This window comes from Piliocolobus tephrosceles, chromosome 19 (assembly GCF_002776525.5).
Source record: "Piliocolobus tephrosceles isolate RC106 chromosome 19, ASM277652v3, whole genome shotgun sequence".
Classification (NCBI taxonomy): domain Eukaryota; kingdom Metazoa; phylum Chordata; class Mammalia; order Primates; family Cercopithecidae; genus Piliocolobus; species Piliocolobus tephrosceles.
The window spans coordinates 18,638,592-18,655,806 of record NC_045452.1 but is presented as its reverse complement, the minus strand read 5'-3'; the positions used below and the strand labels follow the sequence as shown (position 1 = coordinate 18,655,806).

At 49.2% G+C, this 17,215-nt stretch overlaps 1 protein-coding gene and 1 pseudogene across 6 annotated transcripts in view; both read right to left on the bottom strand.

The window, feature by feature from the left end:
- Positions 1-1,197: 1,197 nt before the first annotated feature.
- LOC111549183 lies at positions 1,198-1,279 on the bottom strand (annotated as a pseudogene).
- Positions 1,280-9,299: 8,020 nt separating this feature from the next.
- Positions 9,300-17,215, bottom strand: part of CSF2RB (colony stimulating factor 2 receptor subunit beta) — a 27,507-nt gene continuing 19,591 nt past the window's right edge. For all 6 annotated transcript variants that reach the window (XM_023222076.1, XM_023222080.1, XM_023222079.1 and 3 more), the window contains exons 9-14: positions 16,820-16,959; positions 15,755-15,917; positions 14,309-14,399; positions 14,063-14,120; positions 13,075-13,178; positions 9,300-12,347 (exon numbers count right to left, since the gene is read on the bottom strand). In XM_023222076.1, the coding sequence (XP_023077844.1) occupies positions 11,222-12,347; positions 13,075-13,178; positions 14,063-14,120; positions 14,309-14,399; positions 15,755-15,917; positions 16,820-16,959 (1,682 nt within the window). In that variant the 3' untranslated portion in view covers positions 9,300-11,221. The remainder of the gene's footprint in view (positions 12,348-13,074; positions 13,179-14,062; positions 14,121-14,308; positions 14,400-15,754; positions 15,918-16,819; positions 16,960-17,215) is intronic.

Genomic DNA, 17,215 nt, shown 5'->3' with positions numbered 1-17,215 from the left:
TAACCATATGATCAGGAGTTGTACTCCTTGGTATTTACTCGTATGAGTGGAAAACATTTCCACACAAAAGCCTGCACATAGATGCTTATAGCAACATTAACTGACAAAATTTGGAAGCAAAAAAAAGATGTCCTTCAGTAGGAGAATGGATAAATAAATTGTGATACACCCAGACAATGGAATACTATGTAGCACTGAAAAGAAAGGAGCTATCAAGCCATGAAAGCACACAGAGGAAACTTAGCTGCATATTACTAAGCAAAAACAGTGACTCTGAATAGGCTACATACTGTGTGATTTCAACTATATGACATTCTGGAAAAGGCAAAACTATGGAGAGAGAAAAAAGCATCAGTGGTTGCCAGAGGTTAGGGTGAGGGAGGGATGAAAAGTGGAGCACAGAGGGTTTTTAGAGCAGTGAAACCATTCTGTGCCACGTTATAATGCTGGATACCTGTCAAGATATATTTATGTAAACTATAGAGCTTAAGTGATAATTATGTATCAATGTAGGTTTATCAATTGTAACAAATATACCACTGTTGCCATGGATTGAATGTTTATATCCCTCCAAATCAGTGCGTTGAAATCCTTTTTGCTTTTTTTTTTAACTTCTTTTTGTCTAAGTTCATGTCAGATGGGTAATATGCCCACATGGTTACTGACAAAGCAGAAGCGTCACCATCTTGGACAAGCCCTGCCATTCTCAAGTTCCCCTTGATCAAAACTTGCCTAAATTCAAAGGGCATCAACCTAGTGACTAAGGTCAGCATACCATATACCACAAATGACATCTCCAACCAGAAACATTCCAACCTTAAGATAAATCCCTCCCTGACCAGAGACATGCCAGCCCGGAGATAACTTCCCCTCCGGCGGAGAGACGTCAGCCTCAAGATAACCTCCCCTCCAGCCAGAGACATTCCAACCCCGACACAAAACCATTCCAAGCCTGTGATAAAGCTCTCTCACTCTAAAACCAATAAATACTCTTGTTGTTTATAAGCCACCCGTCTGTTATTTTGGTTATAGCAGCCCAATGGGCTAAGACGATTGTAGTGCAGGCTGTTGATAGTTGTAAGAGAGAATATTCCAACCGAAATTGGCCGGAAGCCCCTTTCAGGTTTATTCTTCAAAATAAACCTGTTTTTGACTGTTGAGCCCCCTTTCTGGTTTCTTTCCTTTTTCTTTAACTCTTACAGTAACAAGGTTCAAAGGTGGCACATCTCACACATACATGGGAACATCCAATCATCAAGTCCATGAATTACAAAATGGTCTATGTTGAAATCCTACCCCACAAGGTGATGGATTAGGAGATGGGCCTTTTGGAGGTGATTAGTTCATGAGGGCAGAGGCCTCAGGAAGGAGATCAATGTTTTTATAAAAGATACCAGAGAGACTCCCTTGCGCCTTCGGCCATACGAGGTTACAGTGGGAAGGCTTCATCTATGAGGAAGCAGGCCCTAACCAGACACCAAATCTGCCAGCATGTTGATCTTGAACTTCCCAGCCTCCAGAACTGTGAGAAATAAATGCTGTTGTTTATAAGCCACTGGTCTATGTTATTTTGGTTATAGTCGCCCAATGGGCTAAGACGATTGTAGTGCGGGCTGTTAATAGTTGGGGAGGCTGTGCATGTGTGGGACAGGGAATATATGGGAATTCTGAACTGCCCACTCAATTTTGCTGTGAACCTAAAACTGATCTAAAAAGTAAAGTCTATTAAAAAAAAAAAAGACTAGTATTTTATAGTACAAGAGTACCTGTACCCCCACACACTTCCCATTCTGGGTATTATCAGTCATTTTACCAGTAATATTTACCAATATGGTGAGTAAAAGAACTACATCCCATTTTAATTTGAATATACAGCCACACCTTGTCTTACTGCACTTTGCTTTATTGTGCTTTGCAGATATCGTGTTTTTCCAAATTGAAGATTTGTGGCAGCCACGTTTTGGTAAGTCTACCATCACCATTTTTCCAACAGCATGTCTTTGTTATAGGACCAATGGGTTCATATGCCCATCGTGCGGTAGCAGACCCATTACATAGTGACAGCAGGGTTTGCAGCAGAGGAAGTTTAATGATTGCAGAGTGCTGATCGAGGAGATGGGAGGAGACCCTCCCGTTTATTTCACCAAAGAGCTCTGGGCTGGGGCTTCTAAGGGGATTACAGAGGGTGAGAGACTCCCTCTGTAATTGGAAAATTGGGGTTGCTGATTGGTCGGAGGAAGGGAGGATGAAATCATCACGATATGGAAACTGCATTCTTTGGTGATTCAGCCCATTGTGGGGTCCTTCAGACCGGCTGGGTCAGTAGTTTCATCGGTATATCGGACCTGAAGGACTGTCTCACAGGGAAAACTTAACATTTTATAATGTTCACGTTGTTATCGACGGAGCAGTTAAGGGGAACTGTGATCTCGTAACAGGGTCTATGTGATTTTAGCACAGTAGGCACCAAACAGCCATGAGCACGCAGGCTGGAGAGCAAGCCAACCTCATGATGGAGGCCAAATGTGCTGCCAGTGTGGGTGATTTTTGTTTCTCCCCCTTCCTTCTTCCCTGATTAATTTCATAAAGTTTATAGGGGCAGTTTAATCTCTGTGTCACCTTTTGGTAATTCTTGCAATATTTCTAACTTTTTCATTATTATTGCTTCTGTTATGGTGGTCTGAGATGAGTGATGTTATTACTGCAATTGTTTTGGGATGCCATGATCTGTCATAGAAGACAGTAAACTGAATAAATGTTCTGTGTGTTCTGACTGCTCCACCAACTGGCCGTCCTCTTATCTCTCACCCTACAGTGAGAAGGCTTCATCTACAAGGAAGTAGGCCCTAACCAGATACCAAATCTAGCCTCCCTATTCCCAGAGACCCAACAATGGGTAAATTAGGCCGATTAATAACCCTGCAATGGCCTCTAAGCTTTCAAGTAAAAAGAAAAGTTGCACACATCTCTTACTTTAAATCAAAAGCTAGAAATGATTAAGCTTCATTGAAAGTCTAGATAGACTGAAAACTAGGCCTCTTGGGAAAATAGTTAGCCAAGTTATGAATGCAAAAGAAAAGTTCTTGCAGGAAATTAAAAGTACTACTTCAGTGAACTCATGAATGAGAAAGGAAAACAGCCTTATTGCTGTTATGGAGAAAGTTTTATTGGTTTGGATAGAAGACCAAGCCAGCCACAACATTCCCTTAAACCAAAGCTTCATCCAGAGCAAGGCCTTAATGCTCCTTAATTCTCCGAAGGCTGAGAGAGGTGAGGAAGCTGCAGAAGAAAAGTTGGAAGCTAGCAGAGATTAGTTCATGAGGTTTAAGGAAAGAAACCATCTCTTTAACATAGAAGAACAAGGTGAAGCAGCAAGTGCTGATGGAGAAGCTACACAAAGTCATCCAGGAGATCCAGCCAGGATGATTAATGAAGGTGGCTGCACTAAACACAGATATTCGATGTAGAAAAAATAGCCTTTGATTGGAAGAAGATGCCCTTTATTTGAAGCTTCAATGCTTCAGAGGACAGGCAGAATCTCTTGTTAAGGGCTAATGCCACTGGTAACTTTCAGTTGAAACCAATGCTTATTCACAGTTCCAAAGAACCCTAAGGCCCTTAAGAATTGATACAGTTGCCCGGGTGCTGTGGCTCACACCTGTCATCCCAGCACTTTGTGAGGTTGAGGCGGGTGGATCACGAGGTCAGGAGATCGAGCCCATCCTGGCTAACACGGTGAAACCCCCTCTCTATTAAAAATACAAAAAATTAGCCAGGCGTGGTGGTGGGCATCTGTAGTCCCAGCTACTTGGGAGGCTGAGGCAGGAGAATGGCGTGAATCCGGGAGGCGGAGCTTGCAGTGAGCCGAGATCGCACCATTAGGTGACAGAGTGAGACTCCGTCTCAAAAAAAAAAAAAAAAAAGAATTGATACAGTTTGGATCTGTGTCCCCACCCAAATCTCATCTTGAATTGTACTCCCATAATTCCCACGTATTGTGGGAGGGACCCAGTGAGAGATAGTTGAATCATGGGACGGTTTCCCCCGTACTGTTCTCATGGTAGTGAATAAGTCTCATGAGATCTGATGGTTTTATCAGGGGTTTCTGCTTTTGCATCTTCCTCATCCTCTCTTTGCCTGCTGCCATCCATGTAAGATGGGACTTGCTCCTCCTTGCCCTCCGCCATGACTGTGAGGCGTCCCCAGCACATGGAACTGCAAGTCCAATTAAACCTCTTTCTTTTGTAAATTGCCCAGTCTTGGGTATGTCTTTATCAGCAGCATGAAAACAGACTAATACAAGAATTATGCTAAATCTATTCTGCCTGTGCTTTGGAAATGGAACAGTAAAGCCTGGATGTCAGCACATCTGTTTACAGCATGGTTTAGCAATATTTTAAGTTCATTGTTGAGATATAATTCTCAGAAAAAATATTTCTTTGAATATATTACTGCTTTTTGCCAATGTGCCTGGTCACCTAAGAGCTCTGATGAAGATGCACAAGGAGATTAATGTTGTTTTCATGTCTGCGAACATAATATTTATTATACAGCCCTTGGATTAAGGAGAAATTCCTACTTTCAAGACTTGTTATTTAAAAAACACATTTCTTAAGGCTATAGCTGTCATAGACAGTGATTCTTCTGATGGATTTGGGCCAACTAAATTAAAAACCTTCTAGAAAAGATTCACCACTCTAGATGTCATTCAGAACATTTGCAATTCATGGAATGAGGTCAAAACATCAGCACTAACAGGGTTTGGAAGATGTCGATTCCAACTCTTATGGATGACTTTGAGGAAATCACGACTTCAGGGGAGGAAGGAACTGCAGATATAGTGGAAATACAAAGAAAACTAGAATTAGAAGTACAGCCTGAAGATGTGACTGAATTGCTACAATCTCATGATAAAACTTGAACAGGTGAGGAGGTGCTTCTTACGGATGAGCAAAGAAAGTGGTTTCTTAAGATGGAACCTACTCCTGGTGAAGATGCTGTGAACATGTTGAAATAGCAACAAAGGATGAAGAATATCAAATAAACTTAGTTGATAAAGCAGCAGCAGGGTTTGAGAAGATTAATGACAATTTGGAAAGAAATGCTATCAAACAACATTGCATGCTACCAATAAATATTTCATGAAAAGATGAGTCCATCGATGCAGCAAACTCCATTGGTGGCCACTACAAAATTGCCACAGCCTTCAACACAACCCAACCTTCAACAACCACCACTCTACTCAGTCGGCAGCTATCAACCTCATGGCAAGAGCCCCCAGCAGCAAAATGATGACAACTTGCTGAAGGCTCACATGACTGTTAGCATTTATTTTTAGCAGCAAAACATTTTAAATTGCAGTACGTACATTGCTTTTTAGATATAATGCTCTCGCACACTCAATATACTGCAGTATCCAGCAATTAGTCACATTTCTTCCCTGTCTACAGCCCTTAGCCGAATAGTTGAGTCATCTCAATGGGGATGTCAAATCAAACTAAATATGGCCTGAGAAGGACTCGGTACTTCCATATTTGAGTCCTTGTGGATGAACTGCAACCTAACTTAGTAGGTAGACAGGACTGAAAACCCAACTTAGGAGTATGTGCCTGTAACAATCACTGAGTCTTGGCCAATCCCAGCAGTTACACTTCAACCGCTAATACACTGCTGAGTGTTCAAACTGTGTTCAAATAAGGCAACTGCCAATCTGTAACCAATCCAGCTGTTTCTGTACCTCAGTTCTGACTTCTGTATGTCATTTTACTTTTTTTGTCTATAAATTTGTTCTGCCCACAAGGCACCCCTGGAGTCTTTCTGAATCTGCTGTGATTCTGGGGACTGCCCAATTCACAAATTGCTTATTGCTCAATTAAACTCCTTCAAATTTAATTCAGCTGAAGTTTTTAACAGGGAGATAGAGGACAGGGAATGACAAATTTCCAGAACCAGCCAGCAAGGAACACTTTTAACACACAAACACACACACACACACACCACACTAGCAGATGCACTGGGTCAGAGCTGGGCATTGAAGCCTGAAGCGAGCCTAGCAGTAGCTGGGCTCAGGGAGCTCTCAGTCTAGTTGGAACACAAAACTGTGAGCCAGGAATTACCAGATGGGTAATAAAGACAGGGGGACAAAGTTGAATGGTGGGACAGACAGGCTCAGACATGCTCTGTTTGTGATAGAAGTAGGAGGTAGACAAATGCCTAGGCAGATAGGGGCAGGTCCTCAGTGAAACCCCACCTCCAAGCCAAAGACAACTTAAAATCTGAAAGCCAAACTACAGGTTAAATCCTCCGACTGGACTGGTTTGATAACTTGTCTTCCTATTTGGCATGCTTACCTCTGATTGGTCCTCACCATTCACTTATTTTACATATACCTCCCTACCCTTTCCTGATTGGTGTTCCTACACCGTTGTGCCCACCTTTGAGTGGTGTTGTCCCTTTAACCTTTTTTGCATACTCACAAACCAATCAGCACACACTCCTCATTTTGAATCCATAAACAGCCCCAGACCCAGCCACATGGCAAAACCTCCCCCTACACCCCACCTCCCACCCCCGAGTTCCCTTTCCATGGAAAACCGTTTTTATCGCTCAATAAAATTCTTCTCAGCCCTCCTCACCCTCCAATGTCCAGTATATCTTCATTCTTCTTGGGCGAGGTACAAGAGCTTAGGAACCACTGAACATGGGTACAAGTTATAACACAGGCAAGCTGGGGTGCGACAGCGAGGCCGAGTGAGACCTGGGCAAGGCATCCCTGGCTGGGGGCCCTGGCTTGCAAAGTGACCAAGAGGAAAAGTCCTACATCGTTTGGGCAGACAGGGGGATTTCCAAGGAAGCTGGAGGGGCTGTGTTCTAAGAGGAACTCACACTTGAGTTAGGACTTGTTGGGTGACTCAGGGTCCCTGGTGTGGAGTCCTGATAAATGAGCAATAATGAGGAAGAAACCCCAGGTTGGGGAGGGGCCCAAGTTGGGAGAAAATGAATAACTGTTCTGAGAGACAGCTAATCACAAACAACTGGGCACAACGACCTCGTTCTGCTTGTTCTGCACGTAGCCCTCTTCAACGTCACCCTATGAAACTTTCCTCTAGCGCCTGCCTCTTTGCAGACAGCCCCTTCTCTGCTCATCGTAATTGCAACCTTGCAACGTATTTTCATATCTTCTCTAATATATCTGCCTTTCTTTACCTACAACTGGCTTGGTAAATTCCTTTACCTCCTGTGCCACCAGACCCAGAGAGTTGCTACCTGCGTCACCGGGCAGATGAAGTTACCCCTGCTCAGGACACCCAGCATGACCCATGGCCCAAATCACTGCATTTCAATGCTTTGGGCACACTGTCCCCGGAGCCGGGCTGCCCCACTTTTATTGATTGAGCACCCTGGGTGCAGGTCGCCTTGTTGGAGTTGGGAAAGGATTGTTTTCAAAAGAAGGAAAGGCTCCCTCTAGGAGCAAATGACTGTCTTGGTGCAAGGGTTCTGTGTGATCAATTAAACATGTGAAATGCTTGTGAGGCCCAAGCTACTGATGGTTTCCAGCCCTACTCCTTCCTTATGTAGTAGGTTCTCAGGGTTCCCCACCATGAAGGGCTCTGGGCCTAGCCGTTTCCACCCAACACGGGCTCTTCCAACAGGCAATTCATGCCCCCAAGTTCCCCATGGGGGACAAATGTCAACTCTGGATGGCCAATGGCTTCCCCAGTCCACTTCTGCTTCCTGTCCTCCCTCTCATCCCCCTAATAAGTTTTTTGTCCTCTTCCATCTCAGGGACAGCCTCCTGCAGGCCTTGCTCACCTCAATGGTCACCTACTACATGCATGGCTCTGGGCTGGGTTCTCAGGGGAAGACAGATGAGGGAGCTGCAGTCCTCCAGGAAAGGTCTCTCAGGACTCCAATGGGTGAGAACCGCACCTTCATTGTTCAGCTCCCAGATAAACAGACATTTTTCAGGGTCACCTCTGATTCAATCTCCCCCGCCACCAAATCAATTTATTTGGTTTATGGATTTTTCTGTTTTGCCAACCAACATGGATCATCATACAACCACATATGGATCTTTAGGTGACAGACTTACCTTTTGAGAGCAGGCTCTGAGTCACAGGACTACAGTTCAAATCCTGGCTCTGCCCCTTACCTGCTGGCAGACCTGGGCCAAGTTGTGTGACATCTCTGTGCCTTAGTTTCCTCAGTGACGAAAATGATAAAGGTAGTATCTTCCACTTCCATAGTATCTAAATGAATTGATCTTATAGGTCACTCAAACGGGGCCTGCCAGGAATAAGCTCTCTATCACTCTCAGTTATTTTTATGGGGAATTCGGTCTCTATTTAGGTTTTCACTCTCATGGCTAGAGATCAAATACAGGACGTTCAGTTATGTTGGAATTTCAGATCATAATGAATGATTTTTTAAAAGTGTGTTCTTTATCCTCCTTTCACTCACTGTCTTTCCTCTTCCCTCTGCCCTCCTGGATTTTCCCAGAAGCGCCCTGCATCTCCCTCCATTGCGTGGTGTTTCACACGCCATCATGTACCCACTGCAGTGCCCCAAAGACCAAAGGCCCTTCTGTTTAGCAGCATTCATTTCCTTATGTTATAGGAATTATTTAAAAATTATTTGAGGCAGATAGAGAGGAAAAGGGGTCCTTGGGAAGTTTTCATTTCTGTCTTAAAAGCAGCTCCAAAAAATGTTTCTTGTCTAGCAGGAAAGCCCCGGCTCTTAGAGTGAGGCTGGCAACCTTTGATATGCAAATGTGGACCATTAGAAACCGGGTCCACCCAAACATGGGAATTCCCACCATCTTTTCCTTGCCCCTAGGTTTGCCTGGCAATATGGCCGCCCCCACATAGCCCCACCTGTGTAGAGCGCCATGGCACCCTGTATTTGCATATTAAAATGCTAGGGTGAAAGGGCCAGGTTTTTCAGGGGTTACAAGAATGACATGCCTGGTCAAACCAATCCCCTGAGCCCTATGCAAATCAGATACCACCTCCTCTAGCATCCTCATATAACTGGCTAATTTCCGTGGCACTCGGTTTCCTCTCTCAGCTTTGGAGCCCCCCTCCTTCTGTCCCTTCTTCCTTCTTTCTTGCCTATTAAGCTCTCTACTCCTTAAAACCACTCCATGTGTTTCCGTGTCATTTCATTTAAATCGGCGCAAGACTAAGGATCCTGTGTTCCTTCAGTCACTGGAGCTGTATCACTTACAATAGCAATTGAGGTTTCAAAGAGCGACCCCTTCCTCCAGCTACACCAACATGCACACACAAATTCAGGGTTTCACTTTGTTTTATGTTACAGATATTTTATTGCAACTTTTCCCCTATAACAGTGTCTGGATATTTTGGAATTAATATCTCGGACTTCTTTCTAAACCACATTGGTTGATCTTGTTCATTATGAACAGAGGATTCTACTTTACAATGTACTAAAATGTTGTTATGAATTTCAGGACCATTGAACATTCAAGTCGTTTACCATTTTCTTTGACCACCAACATTGCTGTAATGAACAGGGATTTAAGAGCAAAAGTAACGAGAACACTTGCTTAACCACTTATGAAAACATATACAAGTAGAACAATCAAAATGGTGGATGCCATAGAGAGAACAAGGTAACAAAATAGGAAGCCTAGGGGCCGATGAAGTACATATACAAGGACTTCCTATATCACAAAAGTAACACTTCAGATACATGGACAAAGAATTTCAATACCAAAAGGCACCTCCATCTCACATCCATACATTCAAAAATAATTAAAATTTTACATGAAAATTTGGAAACACAAAATGAACTAGAAAAAATTATATACTTTAGGACAAACGCTGCTTTGCAGTGGGAAGACCTTTGTAAATTTGACAGTAAAAGTGAAGAAGGAGTTTACTGGGAAGGGATCTGTTTGACATTACAGAAGCATTCACACTTATACACCGTAAAACCTCAAATACAACATTATAAGACAAACTACAGATTTGGGGGGAAAACACTCCATCATCCATGAAAGACCATATGTTAATAGTTGAAAAAACTTAATCAGAAAATGATAGCACCCAACAGAAGAAACACCTTAATGTGCTTGGCCCAATTAAAAAATACCAATCAATGCCTAAGATGCCTATAAAAAATGTGCAAACTGGATAACAAAAATAATGCAAATTAAAGCAATTTAATGCCATTATTTTTCATGTATCTGAAAGACAAAGATTTAAAAGAAACGTAATCCTTGGTGTAGGCCCAGGCATTGACCAGTAGCCCCTCATCTGTGGCCGGTGGGAGTGAGAGTTGCCCGGGGTATCTGGAAGAGTGGCCACCTGGGCCATTTGGACCAAAGGCCCTAAAGCATGTATGCCTTTGGGGCATTTTTCTTTGTTAGGCAGTTTCCCCCGACTTTTCTGCAGTAGACGTGGGTTCTGGACTCCTCTCCTGATGTTTCCCAGGTCCCACCAGCCTGCCCATCACTTGGGCCGTTAACTTCTCTACATGACATGGGGTCTCAGGGGACTGGAGGTCCCGCAGACATCACCAGCAGGGCTCCCCAGAAGCTCTCAGTCTCTCATGTACATCCCTTGCACCCCGCCCCCTGCATTACCATGCCCATTTCTCAGAATGACAATTGAGGCTAGTCTGAATTCCCTGAGCCTCACTGAGCGTGCCCATCCTGTGCCACTCTTCCAAGCCCTAACCCCCACTGTGCCCACCTGGTGCCTCCCGCCTCTGCACCCAGATGAGAATCATGTCATATGCATCAGCACCTGCCGGGGACAGGCAGCCCACACAAATCCTAAACACAACCAGACGCGTCTCAGTCTGACATGGCTCTGCTCAGACCTCAGCCTCACTCTCATAATAAAGCAGTGGAAAAAGAAGGAAGAAAAATGGCAAAAGCAAGGAAACCCGATTTAAAAAAATGAGGGGGAGATGGAATGAGTATGTCTAGAAAGTTCTAATAATTCAGAACCTACAAATAAGTTAACTTGAGGGGAAAAATGTGTGCACTTACAAGTGTGTGTGTGTGTATGTGAGCGCAGGGAGAGAAGTGATTTGCCGAAGGTCAAGGGGTCTGGAGCAAGGCTAACTCCTTTCCCAGGCCTCCAGCTACCTCAACAGGAGGCTGACCCTTGGCTTTGCAGAAATGACTGAGGAAGGTCAGGTGGGAGGGAAGGTAAGCTCTCTCCGTCCCCTTGCCTGTCTAGGTCTGAGCGTCTCAACACACCTCCCCAGGCTTGTTGACCTCCCAAGGGGGCAGAGACAGGTAGTCCTGTTGCTTCAGGACTTTGAAAAGCTGAATGACGGGCACCTGGGGCACAGCCTGGCCTGGGGGCTTCTTGACTTGAAAAGCCTGGTCTAGATCCCTGATCTCAGGACAGGGTCCCGGGGAAGAGGGTTTACTCCGTGGTGAGAGAGGGCCGGGACTCAGGCCGGGGAGGAAGCAATAGTCGCCCACCTGCTGCAGGACAAGGAGGCCCTCGGGCTGTGGGGATGTTGGGGACACATCTGCCCGGCGTTCCCCTGGATTCAGGACAGGGCTTCTGACCTCAGGGGGTACAAGATTGTTCATTGGGGACCTGGGGGACTGGCCCTCAGTTGGAGGGAGCTCCACATAGCCCTCAAACCCTGACTTCACAGGTCCTGGGGCTCCAGGGGGTCCACTGGCCAGCCCAGGACAGAAGCTGGGGGTCTGGTCTGAGGGGATGCCCGGAGAGGGAACCAGGGAGACCGCCGAGGCCCCTGAGTGTGGGGGGAATACCAGGTCTGCAGAGGAGACGTAACCAGAGGCCACTCCAGGGTCCTCAGGAACCCCAGAGCTCGCGGGTATAGCCACAGGGCTGTCCTTTGGGTCCTGTCCTCCCACCCTTGGCCCAAGACCAGGAGGGGCAGGGTCTCCCCCGGACTCCGGGGAGGAGCTCCCTGCAGCCCCCTGGCTCGGCCTCCTCTCCACGTCCATGGCCTGGCCATGTCCCATCGCCTGGGCCAGAGGGACCAGCTGCACCTGCCCCCCAGCAGGCAGACACAGGTACTCCAGGGACCCTGGAGGTGGGGACTTCTGGGTCCCACACGCCTGTGGGGGCTCTGGCTGGCCCAGGATGTCAGGCAGGGAGCGGCTGTGGGGCGGCCCCAGGTAGGGCCCATTGAAGTCAAAGCTGGAAACCTGCTTCTCAGGCGTGTGGGAGGAGGCAGGCGGGCCTGGCTGGGGGCTGGGGGGCTGCTCTGTGGGCAGATCTGAGGCAGCTGGAGTCGCGTCAGGCCCAGATGGTGGATCACAGACATGCCTGAGGTCCTCTATGGTGAGAGGTGACACCTCGCTGTCCCCGAATCCTACAGGGAACACCCTGTGGGAAGAACATGGGCCAAAGAGTTGGGACCACCTTGTGCAGATGATTCGGCTCAGGCACAAGGGTCTTGGTGGGGTGGAGATGGTTCTCTGGAAGCCCTGATGTCCCCCAGAGCTCACAGTGAGAACCTGAGCGGGCCAGGGTTGAGGGAGCAGGGGCCCCAGAGAAGAACCCGGGACATGAATTCAGTCTCTCTGTGGCTCAGGAGCCCCATCCTCCATGCTGAGCTCAAGGTCTTCCTCCGCAAGGCTGGAGCCCTCTCCCTTTTGACCTTAAAGTCCATCCTCCTTCAGCACCAGGCTCATGCCCAGCCTGTGCACTGGGCCACCCTTCCATCATTCTATCAACCGTGCCACCCCCTTCTCCCTGCCGAGTCGGTGGTGAGCTGCCGGCTCAGGCGCTGAGTTCCGGGGAGTTTACAGCCCCTGCTACCCCGTGAGACCTCTGCAGTGTGACGCCTCTGAGCCAACAGGGGAAGGGAAGGCCATCTGTTTCCCTCTTTCACTTCTGGTCACCTCCTTTGTCTGGCCCTCCCTAGCCTGGAAAGAGGAAGTTCTTCCTCACATCCACCCCTGGTGCCTCCTGCTTTAGTGCAAACCTGCCCCCTTGGATCCCTTCACAGTGAGCCACAAACAACTTCACCTGAGTCCCGATTTGCACAATGGGGTCAGCTCCCCGTATGCTCCCCAGAGGTCAGAAGTGATCCATGAGCCCCGACACTCACCCCTCCAGCTCAGGGAAGTGGCTGTCCCACGGCCCCTGGTGTGGGGGGCTCCCGCTGGTGAAGGCCAACATGCTGCCTGAGGTCCAAAGCTCTGCGCTCCTGTTCTGCAAGGGCGGAGACATTTGGGCCCGTGGGCATCAGGAGGCCCCCGAGGTGGGGGCAAGGCAGAGGGGGATGGAGGTGCGGGGGGATTTAAGGAGCCCCCAGATAAGAGAAGCATCTCCACTTCTTCAGGACTGGCCATGGCCTTTTGACACCAGCAAAGTGAGGCCAGATAGGGGCTGGGACTTGCCGCATGTCCCTGACACCTGAGGACAGGGTCCTTTTCCTGTGACTTTTCTAACCTGGGGTGCCTGTCTCCATGCTCGCCCACCTTTCTCCTCCACACCAGCCAAGAGAGATCCCTCCACAGGCAAAGCTGGCCCCGCCTGCCTGACTAAAGGGCTCCCATCACCCACATGCTGGTGTCTTCCCTACGGTCACCTCATCCTCACGACATGGCCCCCAGCCTCCTGTCCCATGCCCTCAGCTCCCTTCCTGAAGGGTTTCCGTCTCCACCCTCAAGATGCCCTGAGCCTGAGATGCTCTGACTGAGCAACTTTTGCCACCTGGCACCACTCGGACCCTCACAGCTCAGCCCAGGTGTCTTGTCCTCGGGGAGCACTTCTGCCTCCTGACACGCCATCCATCCTGGTGGCAGGAACCCCTGCTGTGAGCCCACCCTGTCCCGGGCAGCCCCACACTCAGTTCTCTCCACTGGGCTCCATGCAGAGCTCTGGCAGGTAGGGCCAGGCATGGGCACTCCAGGGAATCCCAGGAATGAATTTCCAAGTGCTGGCCCCGCTCCCAAAGCTCCCAAAGCCCCTCTCCAGTCCAGCTACATCCCTACCACCCAAAACCCACTGGAAGGGAAGCAGGAGGTGGGGACAGAGACAAGAAAGGCAGGAACAGAGAAGCCCCCACCCCACCCCTCGCAGCCAGTTCCTACCTGGAACAGGTGGCTCTTGCTGGGGTTGGGGATCCTCTCCTCCCACTTTCTACGCAGCCTGGAAGACACCAGGGAGGTGACAGCCACCAGAGAACTCAGGGCCAGTTGCTCCCATGCTCATGTCCAGAGGGGAAACTGAGGCCCAGGAAGTGAGTGGCAGAGCAGGACCTGGAGGGAGCTGGGTGGGATTCCCTGGTGCCCTCTGGGGTCTCAGCTACCACCTCCAGCCCCACAGAGTCCCCTCACCTGTACCCGTAGATGCCACAGAAGCGGAGGGCCAGGATCACAACGATGGTGAGGAAGATCACGACCAGAGCCAGCACCCACATGGGCAGCACTTCCAGCAGCCGGGGAGGAAGAGGAGTGTCAGCATCGGGGAGGGAAATCGACCTCAGGGCAGAGAGTGGGGTTGGCGCAGTATTCCCTAAGACCCTGCTCTGTGCAGGCCTAGGGCTCTGGAACTTACTGCTTTGGGGGATTAGCAGAGAGAGGCCAGATCCATGCTGAGAAGGGCATTGGTCTGAACCCCCTACAGTGTTCAAAGTGCTGGGAGGACACAGGAGGGTCAGATCCTGTCTGGGATCTACAGCACAGGAGGTGCTATAGGGAGGGCAAGTACCACACCGTTCATGGCAATCACAGGGGACTTCCTGAAGGAGGTGGCATATTAGCTGGGCCTCTAGTAATAGAAAGGATTAGAGAGGTGGAGATGGGGAAAGGCATGCTGGCAGAGACACCAGCAGGTGCAAAGGCCCCTCTGGAGGCCCCTGATCCCTCCTGCTGCCCAGCCCTGAGCTCCTAGGCCAGGTTCCTCCACGACTCCCCTCTTGCTCCTCTCTTGGGCCCATTGGTCCGGCCTCCTTTCTACCTGGTTGTGGCCCTCTCCCTGGGCCCCTGCCACTACCAAGCCTGACTGTGCACTTGGGTTGCTCCCAATATCTCCTGTATCCTTACTCTCTTTGAAACCACCCCTTGGACTTGTCTTGTTCTACAGGAGTCCCCTGGTGGTCACTATGGTGAAAGGTGAGGGGTCAGTGCACGAGGCAAGTGCAGATAGGTGGGAAGATGAAGGAATCACAGCAAAACCTTGCAATCCACGGACCCAGTCTGCAGCTCTAGATTTTCTTGCTTCCATGGTAACAGGAAACTCGGGCGGAGCAACCACAAAAACTTGGTAGTCCCAAAAGCTAAGAAATCAAGGGCCATATTAACAGAGGCCTAAGTCCCTGTTTAAAGGAGGAGTGATCATGAGATCTGCTCTCCTCTGCTCCCTCAAGTCCTCACGTGCAGTCTGTATTGCACACCAGGTGTCACTTTCCAGTGACTAGTGGCCCAAGGAAGGGAAGGAGGCCTGAATGGGGTGGGGTCTGGAGCCCCACATCTCTGTGCCCACACAGCCTGCACTCTGCCCAGCTGCACTGTCTCATGAAGAGTGGATGGAGAACTTCTGATTCCATGTCCAGTTTCTGCCTGCTTTACCCTTTGCCTCTTTCAACTTGCGGGTCTGCCGACCAGGTGGGAGGTGCTGTCTGCAAAGGCCTTCCCTTTCTATTTGACCACCATCTAATTGGGGAGACGGCTCACCAACAAGTTGTTGCAGGCCTACTACAGCTACTGCATTGGGGATTATATGGCAGTGAGAAACTACGAGCTGGTCCTGGCCAGAAGCTCTGGACTCCAGCCTTCACCTACCAGACTCGGTGTCCCAGGAGCACACCTCACTCCAGTCGCTCCAGGTTCCATTGTAGCCGGTGCGGGAGGTCCTGACCCTCACCCTGGCCCAGTATCTGGTGGAGGGCTCCAGGATTGGCAGGGCCATGCTATGGGCATTCTCGAGGGTCTCGGTCTTGCTGTCCTGTGGGTTGGCGCTGAGGGTGAGGCCTGGCCCGGTGCCTGTGGGAGCAGCTGCAAATCCCTCCCACCTGGACCCTCAGCTTCGCTGGCTCCCAGCTTCTGCCATGCCCCAGGCCTGCTGCGGCTTCTCTCTCACCACCGTGGATCCTCCCTAAGGGCCCACCCAGGCAAAGCACTTCGGATGGCACCAGGGACTCTGCCTCTCAGTGCAGCCCCTGACATTGACAACACTGAGGCCCGGAACCCTGAAGCCACCTGTCCCACCATCTTTTGAGCCTTCTCAGCACACCCACATTGTGGCCTTTCCAGGAATGCAGTGCAGGCTGACTGGACTCTGGACCCTGAGAATGCGAGTTCAGGACCCCAGGGCCTGCTACGGGCTCCACCACTGGTTCACCTCCCTCCTAGCCTCAGTTGCCCCATTTCTAGTCTGAAGGTCTGGGGTTGGTTCTGTGGTTTCTGTTCTGGGCTCTGGAGGCAGGGGACTGAGCCCTGGCCTGGGCCCACCCCCGATTCATCAGAAGCAGCTCTGTCTGAGCCCCCACGTTTGTCCAGACGAGATTCCTTTGAGGAAATAACCCCAAACTTTCATGACTTGTGAAAACCTTCTTCCCAGTGGCCTTTCAACCCCTCCCTGCCCAGAGGGTCCTCTGTTCCCTAGGAACTCAGGGTCAGCTATTCATGTTGGCCAAGCCACGCCACTTTTCCGAACCTCAGTTACTTCACCAAGAGACGGGACGGTGATCTGCTGACCACACAGCCTAGTGATCACCACGTCCCAGTGTCTACCACTCACTGGTCACCTGCCAAGGACCCGACGCCTTGCAGGTGGAACACCTCTGGTTGCTTTCTCCTCTCTTGCCCTCCCCAGTGTTTCTCCCCTCCCCGGGCAAAGGCCCTCACCTTCCACGTGGCCGTGTCTTTCCTGTACTGGATCTCAAACGTGTGGTCTATGTGTTCATATTGCATTTTCATTGTTTCCCAGCGCAGACTGTAGCTGTCTCCATCCCTGGTCACGTTGAGGAATGGAGGGGCCATCTGGACTGGAGGGAGGGACACTTTTAGGAGAGTCATCACACCCACCCTCCAACAGAACATTCCCCGTGTCTCATGCTAGACACTGGGGCCATCTCCACAGGCACAAGACCCCAGGTTCTGTCCATTGTCCATCCTTTTCATCCCCACTTCACTATATCATGTTTTGACCTGAGTGGTATCCTCCTGGGGGATGCTGAGATACACTTGTTTTGTAGCGATGTGGCCCAGTGCTTGCATCACTCCTATTTTTTTTTTTTTTTT